General features: G+C 36.7%; 1 protein-coding gene across 1 annotated transcript; it reads right to left on the reverse strand.

The window, feature by feature from the left end:
* Nucleotides 1-6,096: 6,096 nt before the first annotated feature.
* Nucleotides 6,097-9,456, reverse strand: LOC131609010 (ACT domain-containing protein ACR9-like). Its single transcript, XM_058880630.1, has 6 exons — nucleotides 9,160-9,456; nucleotides 7,827-8,045; nucleotides 7,496-7,601; nucleotides 6,937-7,288; nucleotides 6,557-6,844; nucleotides 6,097-6,422 (listed from the first exon to the last, which is right to left on the reverse strand). The coding sequence occupies exons 1-6, from the start codon at nucleotides 9,311-9,313 to the stop codon at nucleotides 6,276-6,278; spliced, it is 1,266 nt and encodes a 421-aa protein (XP_058736613.1). The 5' UTR covers nucleotides 9,314-9,456; the 3' UTR covers nucleotides 6,097-6,275.
* Between the last annotated feature and the right edge of the window lie 531 nt (nucleotides 9,457-9,987).

The following is a 9,987-nucleotide window of genomic DNA, read 5'->3' on the forward strand; positions in this document are numbered from 1 at the left end:
TATTCATATGCTTATGCTATAGCTGTGTAATTTGTCTTTTGCCGTCTACTCTTTCTGATCGCAAATTCATATCATTTATATATGTTTTTGTCATCATCAAAAAGGGGGAGATTGTTAGAACAAGATTTGTTCTTATCAATTATCTTAGTTTTGATGATAACAATAATATGAATTTTGCTTAAGATAATATGGTACTCTAATCCAATGCAATTTCCCTTTCAGGAAATATATATAAAGAGTACGCATAATTCAGCGCTCAGAAGTTGTGTCTCAAATGGTTCAGCATGCAACATCAGAACATGGTCTGGCAAGACATCAGAAGATGGTCGAAGCAGAATCAGAACATGGGTCTATGGAAGCATCAGAAGAACATGAGATCAGAAGCACTGAAGATCAGAAGATGGTATCACGCAACAGAAGCACTTCAAGATCAGAAGATCAGAAGATGCTATGCACCAAGCTGTTTGACTCTGATGATATTCAAACATCGTATTCACAAACATCAGATCAGAAGGAAGTACACGTGGCAGACTACGCTGACTGACAAAAGGAACGTTAAAAGCTATTAAAGGCTACGTCAGTAGACACAGCGTGAACAAGGCTCGAGGTAGTTGACAAAAGCGTATAACATTAAATGCAATGCTGTACGGAACACGCAAAGCATTAAATGCATTCAACGGTCATCTTCTCAACGCCTATAAATATGAAGTTCTGATGAGAAGCAAGGTTACCAATTCTTAACAACTCTGAACGATCCTGAACAAAGACAATTCAAATTAACTTGCTGAAACGCTATTCAAATCTAAACTCAGAATCTTCATCTTCATCAAAGCTCACTACATTGCTGTTGTAATATATTAGTGAGATTAAGCTTAAACGATAAGAGAAATATCACAGTTTGTGATTATAGCTTTTAAGAAGCATTTGTAAACTCTTGAATAGATTACATTAAGTTGTAAGGAACTAGAGTGATCGTGTGATCAGTATACTCTAGGAAGTCTTAGCAGTTGGCTGAGCAGTTTGTAACTAGAGTGATCGTGTTGATCAGAATACTCTAGGGAAGTCTTAGGAGTGAACTAAGCCTAGAGTGATCGTGTTGATCAGTAGACTCTAGAAAAGTCTTAGAGGGTATCTAAGCAGTTGTTCCTGGAGTGATCAAGTTGTGATCAGAAGACTCTGGAAGACTTAGTTGCTGACTAAGTGGAGAACCATTGTAATCCGTGCGATTAGTGGATTAAATCCTCAGGTTGAGGTAAATCATCTCTGCGGGGGTGGACTGGAGTAGCTTCGTTAACAGCGAACCAGGATAAAAATAATTGTGCAATTTATTTTTATCGTCCAAGATTTAAAGTCACACTTATTCAATCCCCCCCTTTCTAAGTGTTTTTCTATCCTTCACTTTTCGATTTGAAAGTGCTTGGATGGTTGAAAACAACTATGTGGATCGGTTGCGAGGTTTTTGGAACAGCCACGAGGAGATTAGCACGAATCTTAAAAGAATTGAAGGAGATGCCAAGGAGTGGAAGAACTGTACTATCTTGAATGTTCAAAAAACAAAAAGGAGACTCCTATCCAGACTGCAAGGCATTCAAGAGAGTATTCAGATTAAACACGATGTTAGAGGTTTGATGCGCCTTGAGAAGAAACTGCAAGTTGACTTGAGCAAAATTTTAAAACAAGAGGAGCTGATGTGGTTCCAAAGATCGCGTGCAAAGTGGTTAACGGATGGTGATCGTAATACAAAGTATTATCATCTTAAAACTGTTACTCGAAGACGGAAAAATAGAATTTTGATGCTAAAGGATGAGTTTGGAAAGTGGATTGAGAATGAAGATTGCCTTAAAGATCTAGTTAATAATTTCTATAAAGAGCTTTTCAAGCTGGGTAGGGATGGAAAAAGTTGGTACCAGACCAACTATACTTTTCCTAAGTTGACTGAAAGTGATATTCAAAAGCTGGAGGATTTAGTCACTACAGAAGAAATCCGAAAAGCTTTGTTTGGGATGAAACCTTGGAAGGCTCCGGGTCCGGACGGCTTTCCTGCTGGCTTCTATCAGAGATCGTGGGATATTGTAGGAGAATCGGTGTGTGCTTTTGTCCAGAAAGTGTGGAACCAACCGGCAACAATTTCAGAGGTCAATAAAACTGATATATGTTTAATACCTAAAATTGATAAACCGGTTTTTGTGACGCAGTTCATACCAATATCCCTATGCAATACGATATACAAGGTGGTGAGTAAAATTATTGTTGGGAGGCTAAAAAACTTATTGGATAAGTTGGTTTCCCCATATCAAACGGGCTTCGTTTCGGGTAGACTCATCCATGAGAATATCATTATTGCTAGGGAAGCTATGCATACTATGGAGAAAGCTAAAGGAAAAACAGGTTTCTTTGCCATCAAAGTCGATTTGTCAAAAGCTTACGATAAGCTTCGTTGGGAATTCATTTGGTATACTCTTCAAGAGATTAATATACCAGAGAAATTGTGGAATATTATTATGCATGCAGTTACTAGCGTCGAAACAAATGTAAACTGGAATGGATCTCGTAATGAGTTTTTTCGTCCGCAACGCGGTATTAGACAGGGAGATCCTTTGTCTCCTTACTTGTTTGTTCTTTGTATGGATAAGCTTTCACATCTTACTGAAGAAGAAGTTGATAATAAGCGATGGAAAAGTTTAAAACTTGGTAAGAATGGGATAAGGATATCGCATCTAATGTTCGCGGACAATTTGCTCTTGTTTGGTGAGGCTACTGAGAGGCAGATGAAATGTGTAATGCAGACTTTGGATATTTTTTGGAAGCTTTCAGGGCAAGAGGTTAGTTATGATAAGACCAGCATACTTTTCTCCAAGAATGTACCGAGAAGCATACAAGTGAAACTTTTGCATATGTCGGGATTCCGAATGACAAAGTGTTTTGGGAAATATTTGGGTGTACCCCTTAGTGCTCAGAAGTTAAAGAGAAATGAGTTCCAGTACATCATTGATCAAGTGGTAAACAAACTCATCAGTTGGAAGCGAAATAATCTTTCTCTAGCCGGTAGAATCACGTTGGCTAAAAGTGTTATCGAAGCCATTCCGCTCTATCCCATGATGACAAGCAAATTGCCTAAGAGGTGTATTGATGAGATTCAAAGTCTGCAGAGGCAATTTGTTTGGGGAGACACAGATGAAAAGAAAAAAATTCATGCCATTGCATGGAAAAATGTCACAAGACTGAAACAGCTAGATGGTGTGCGTTTAAAGGATCTTGGTACTTTGAATGATGTCTGCTTGTTGAAACTGGGCTGGAAAATGTACACGAATGCGGATGATCTCTGGTGTAAGGTTTTGAGAAAAAAGTATAATGTTGAGACAGCTACCGACTGCTTGAAAGTAAGGGTGTCTGACTCATCCTTATGGAAAGACATTGCTAGAACTCTTCCCATATTGCTGGAAACAGGTATGTGGGTTGTGGGAGATGGTAAAAGCATCATGGCATGGGAAGATAACTGGCTGGGTAAAGAATACTGCTTGAACAATAATGATGTTGCTATTCCTCATAATCTTAGGGAGGCCAAAGTGTGTGACTTGGTAAATGAGAGTGGAGAGTGGAATATGAACATGTTGTCTTCGTGGCTTCCTCAACAGTGGCTGGACAAGATCCTGTCTTGTGTACCGCCTGGCAGGGGACAATTTTCTGACCTTTTTTGTTTTGCAGGAGCTAATCAGGAGAACTTTTCGGTGAAAGCCATGAATCAAGAATTAGATATGAAGGAGGAGGATATTGAAGACGCGGAGTGGATGAAGATATGGAAAGCATCTGTTCCGGAGCGATGCAAAACTTTCGTATGGCTCCTAAAGCACGACCGTATTCTTACGAATCTTAGTAAGAACAAGAAGGGACTTGGAAGTGCTGGTTGTAATTTATGTGGAAGTGTTTGTGAATCCACCATTCATGCTCTAAGAGACTGTACGAAATGCTACCCTATCTGGAAAAGTATCATGCCAAGCGAATTAATCACGGAGTTCTTTACGGTTGATCCAGAGCGTTGGATCACGATCAACCTTAACTACGACGGGAGATGCAATAAGGGTTGGAGTAATCTTTGGATGATAACGTGTCATACTTTATGGTCATGGAGAAATATGGAGGAACATGATGCAAATTTTGTAAGACCTTTTAATCCGATTTGCCATATTGTTAAGAGAATAAAGGAGTATGACGACGCTATCGGGTTTACTAAGAAATGCCGTTATGAGAAGGGTGATAGCAGGTATATTGGTTGGCAGCCGCCTACTGTGAGCATGCTCAAACTCAATACGGACGGGGCTAGCAAAAACAGTAAGGAAGCTGGGTGTGGAGGAATCATTAGGGATCATAATGGAGATTGGAAAGGCAGCTTTCACAAATCTTTGGGGAGATGTAGTCCTTTACTTGCAGAATTTTGGGGAGTTTATGAAGGCCTAAAACTCACACATGCCTTAGGTATGAGGAAGGTTGAACTGAATGTTGATTCAAAGGAAGTGATTATCGCAATTGACGAAGGGAAGACAGGAAATCTTGATTGTGTGGCTATCTTAAATAGGATTAAGGAAATCATTGCCTTGCATGAGATTGTGATTGTTTCTCATGCATATAGATACACAAATGTGTGTGCGGATGCTTTAGCAAAGCATAGCTATCTCGATAAGACCTTTACCGTTCATAAGGAACCGCCTGAATTCTTATGGCCCCTTATGGCGGCGGATTCTTTAGGAATTAGTAGTATTTTTATTGATTCGGTGTAGTTTTTTCTGTTTCGGACCTATGACCCTCCCTTTTATCAAAAAAAAAAAAATAAACATACCAAAATATATTTTTATAAAAATTTAGCGATGTTACAAAATGTATCACTTGTAAGATTATTTTTTAAAATTTTGATATACAGTCTTGCGATCGACTAATTTAAGAGGATTAATTTCACTATTCATTAAGTAGAATTTAAATTTAAAATTTTAAGAGGAGTACATTCTCAAAATCTAAGTCTTTACCATTAAATCAGCCCTCGGAGGTTGAACCAATTGTAGATGTTGGTGTGTTGGTCAATAGGCATTGGGAGGATTTCCAAATGTAGAGGTTGGACGAGCATAAGATTGAGGCATAACTTAAGTCTTGGGAGATTGAAAAGGCATGCTCGGGGATGCATAATATGCATTACTATAATCACATGCTTGATGAAAGGGAGATCTAGTGTGTGATGAGTTTGATTGTGGTTGAAATTGTTGATTAAACATGTGTCAACACAAGATAGTAGTATGACCAAATTTAAAGCAAATCTGACAAACCAAAAACATTGGAGAGGACTGGTGTAGATGAAGTGTGAGTAAGATTCAAAGGCGTAACTCAACAATAATCTATTTCTTGAATTTATCCAATCAAATCTCATGAGCTAGAAGAAGGATTTCAACTTCATCAAGATCCATTACATCAAATATAATTTCAATAACTAAAACAACAGGAGCGAATTCCAAAAGGTAAACTTTCCAAGATGACATCAATATGATGATTGTGAGGAATTTGATTTCCAGTGGAAGCAAGTACAACAAAAAGTTTTAGAATGTGAAGAAGGTAATCATGATCTGTGGCGTTAACAAGCGTGTTAGACCGAAGTTCAATACAGAGACATCTTGTCTAACCACAAGTATGTTTATGAAAGTAAGGCGATCCTAGAGTTCATGAGCATGTGCGCAACAAAGAACATGAATCATAATTTTGCTCGAAAGTATCGATTGAAGACTAGAAAGAAGCATTTGATCATGCAGGTGCCAAGGCAGGTATTCATGATTGATTTTCGCAGCATATCAATCTTCATCTTGCTAGTGCAGAGAAGCACCAGAACTTCGCAGATTCAATAGTGTTGGACACGATGGTGGAGGAATGAGTTTGGTCATGAATCATGGCTATCAATCTGATTCCATATTAAAAACTTAACTAACTATCATTGTCAACGGTTCAGTTATTTGATCAGTTCGATTGGTGTTTCATCCCTGTTCAAATGGTTTAAACTAGTTGAATTATAACCCAGGAATCTCGTTGGTTTGATTTTAAAAACATTGGTCTAACACCTCGTAAAGAAAACCAATATAGAGAAAACATTTCACTAAAGCCAAAGAAAAGAAACATAAAATCATCTACCACAGTGCCAAATTTACATGATTAGTTAAATAACTAATACCTAAACCAAAATTAAAGTGATAGCAACACAAATACTCAAACAGTGTTTTTTATTTGATATGAACTGAACCAAATTACCAACCCATCAATGTTCTTCTAACTTTGTCCACGATCTGACTTCTCGCTTTACTGCTATCCAATGGAAATTCCCGACTTTCCTCCAACAAAAACCTGTAGACTTCCCACTGGCGTTCTTGCGTCGAATGTCTAACAACTTCAGCCTATGGTAAAATTAAGATATCATCGTAGTGAAATCATCAAAATATGTTAAACTATAGCGATATCGCCGCTGTTTGACAACAAGTCAACAATGCATGTTTGATCATATTGAACTGTAACTTTAATAAAAGCTTACCGAGAAAATAAATACTCCCAATGCTTTTAAGGCCAACGTAACGTCATAGAAAACACGAGGTCTTCCCCCTCCGGACAATTCTACGGGATTGGCAACCAGTAGTTCTCTATCAGGACCACGGTTCACTATAATTACCCGTAAAGGATGAAGCATCTCTTCTTTTAAGGTAGCGCATAGAGTTTTATGACGTTCGGGATCTATGATCTTTTGCCCATCTTCTTTTTGTTGAACAAATAAGTCAATATTTTGAAAGCCTTTCACACTTGAAGTGAATCTACCATAAGCAACCTGATTGAGAAGTGGAAAGCGAATATAAATATACCAATTAATCCGAAAAATGCATGTACGATTATTGAAGAGAGTATGCAGAGATAAAATACCTTAATATCGGAATCTTTTGAAATCCTCATAATGTCATAACACAAGCCCTTCTGATCAACACACTGTATCTGAAGCAAGGTATGAGCCGGGCTCAACGTATTATCAACAGTAACACTCGGTTTCTTCAGTGTTGTCATGTCTTGACTGAGAGGATGCAGCCACACCTTGTCTGGTAACTCAGGACCAAATAGTTCTTCAGAATAAGCTGGTGGAAGAGAAGAAAACCCCTGCAAATGTCCATCATATTCAGGTCCAGCCAACTGAAGTTCACTCGAGATACATTTCTCTCCTAAAGCTTCCATAAGATATTCACATACATCGTCTCGCCGCTTTTTCGTGTGAAACAGTTCCCTGTTTTTTAAAACAAATTTGGTGTAAAAGAACTGTGATAGGCTATGCTGCAAGGATGTGAGTATCCACTTTTTTTTGGGTAGATGTAGGAACTTAACTTTTTTCGATCATATCATTGCTTTATAGATGTGATAGTAAAGAGAATCCAGCAGAATCAGAATATAAACTAAATCTTAACAAATAAGAATCCAATAAAGGTTCACTTACATTTCATCAGTGATAAAGAACAAATCTAGGGCCCTTCCATCAGGAGTTGGCATCACTTTAACTCGCTGAATCGTAAGTTGGAGGTTGCACAAGATTTCGTTGATATCTACAAAGATAGAACAAAAAATAAATATTGTATTTCACTCCATATGTGACAGCAAAAAAGAGAATACTCATCATGATCTAGCGCAAGTTGTTAGTGTGAAGAGTGTGGGTGGGTGGGTGTGTGAATGTTGTAAACCCGAGATATCGAGTCCGATTCTCACTGATATAAAAAAAGCAAAAGAGAGAACATAAGAAAATAGTGCTAAGTGTTAACATAACTAGTTACCGTATAATAATCCTTTCTGATCGAAAATCCAAACCTTCAACAAGTAAATTTGATTTGGTGAAGGATTAGCGGATTGTTGTTTGAAATGATAAGAAAACAAACATGAAGGACAAGGTGAAAGAAGCCTTGTCTTCAAGCTTTCCCAGTCAATTTTGAGTGAATCAGGATGTGGAATAACCCAAAAGATTATGTAGCACCATCTTCCATCCGTCGAAATATCTACATCAACATCAATCAAATTCATCACGAAAACAGACCAAAAATAACATCAAAGTCTAATTACAAATTTCAAATTTCAAATTTCAAATTTCAAACAATGAATAAACCGAAGAATTAAACTATGCACCAATATGTTTTCTGAAAAATTCAATGAGGGTCATTTTTTTCAATCATGGTTGTTATATGCAATAAAGGATCATCAAAAATAAAATCAAAATAAAACAAGCAAATATAAAAGGAGTTGGAAAAAAGGCAGGGTTGTCTATTGCGGATTGGGGTCCATGGCGGAGAGCCAAAATCCCGCAGATTATGGTTGGGAAACCCACAATAGTGGCTGATATTTACCATTGCAGCGAGCCCAAAAACCGCCATATATATCAGTCGCAGCACTGCCATGGCCAATATTCGATAACACTGGTTCTATGATAGACTAATAACTAAAAATTGCCATAAACACAAACAACATTTTTTTAAAACTCCGTATCCGCCCCAAAACGGACTAATCTAGAAGACCAATCCCACCGTCTAATTGCAGGAACCCCATTTAAAGTCAATATGGATTTTCCGAACATATGTATTGTTAGTATCTAGCTGGATTCGAACCTGAGACTTTGAGATGAGCTCACAACCCTCTCTTATTACTCGTGACTAAGACGGTGCCACGATCGATGTCAGTTTAATCAAAATAAGTTAAAATATAATACCAGTTGAATTTTGAGACAACGGATGTATTTTCACTTTATTTTACAAAATTGATACATCATATTCCAGATCAGGATTCTCTACCTTTGAATCCTATACTTTTCTAACTTTGTCTCTATCTCTCTTAATCCATCATTTTCTCTAATTAAAAATAATTAATATTAATCATCATTCATCAATCTCTCTCCTTAATACACTTAAATCACGTAAATAATCAGTTTCTGTGATATCACTGTCTCATACAGAGAACATTGAACTTCTACTTTCTGGAATTACACATATCAAACTTGAAAGAATTCAAAACAATTTCCAACCACTACAAACTCCACAACAGAATTCGCAACTAAACAAAACCAAAATGAAGAAAAAATGAAAGAAAAATGAAGAAATCGAGATGAGAAAAGTGCAATACCGGCTCTGGTAATACGAAGACCGAATTCAAGGATGATTCTGCAAAGATCACAGCCGAGACCAGCTTTATCGGGACAATTGACAGTGACAATTGTAGGCTCGTTCGTGTTCTTGGCGTGCTGGATCACAACGATATCGTCCCATGGGATTCCCATCACTGAGAAATGGTGGATTCAGTGGAGAATTTTAGGTGAGAAGAGCATTGCCGGAGCTCCGGCGAGGGTTGCTCCGGCGAACGGTTATGTGAGGATTGAGAAGAAGAAGAAGAGAGGAAACAACATAACAGAGTGGCAAATACTAATATTTATGATTATTATATATATAGATAGAAAAAAATAAAAAAATAAAAATTGTTAAAATATGATTTTATTAATAATTTAATAAATCTTTATAATTGAGTTTTTTCTTACCCACAAAGTTTTGTGGTGAGATTTTCTAACCCACACAAAAAATAATTTTGTATGAATTTTAAATTTGGATTTTAATATCTTTAGTGATAGTGACTATATTAAATTGTGTTAAAAAAAGAGAGACCATATTAAATGTCTTTGGTGAAAAAAATCAAACTAATATATAGAAGAAAAATATATAATTGATTGATTTGGTTTTTTGTTTTGTTTTGGTAAAACCAAACAAATTAAAGTTGTTTTCTATTATTTCAAATATCAATTTATTTCATTCATAATTTATTTATTGAGAAGAGATTATTTGTTAATCATTGTCGGTGTAAAAATATTTTATACCGTCAATACATCAAATTTATTTATAAGTTATAATTTATATGTGATTAAAAAAAATTAAACTTCTATAAAAATTTAACGGTTATGAT

This window comes from Vicia villosa, linkage group LG6 (genome assembly GCF_029867415.1).
Source record: "Vicia villosa cultivar HV-30 ecotype Madison, WI linkage group LG6, Vvil1.0, whole genome shotgun sequence".
In the NCBI taxonomy this organism is placed as follows: Eukaryota; Viridiplantae; Streptophyta; class Magnoliopsida; order Fabales; family Fabaceae; genus Vicia; species Vicia villosa.

Bases quoted from the DNA above. Each gene is read 5' to 3' on its own strand.
- LOC131609010 (XM_058880630.1), bottom strand. From the start codon at position 9,313: ATGGGAATCCCATGGGACGATATCGTTGTGATCCAGCACGCCAAGAAC. The intron at 8,046-9,159 runs GTATTGCACTTT...ATGTTGATGTAG, and splicing joins TCTTCGTATTACCAGAGCCG to ATATTTCGACGGATGGAAGA. The intron at 6,423-6,556 runs GTAAGCTTTTAT...ATTTTACCATAG, and splicing joins TGGGAGTATTTATTTTCTCG to GCTGAAGTTGTTAGACATTC.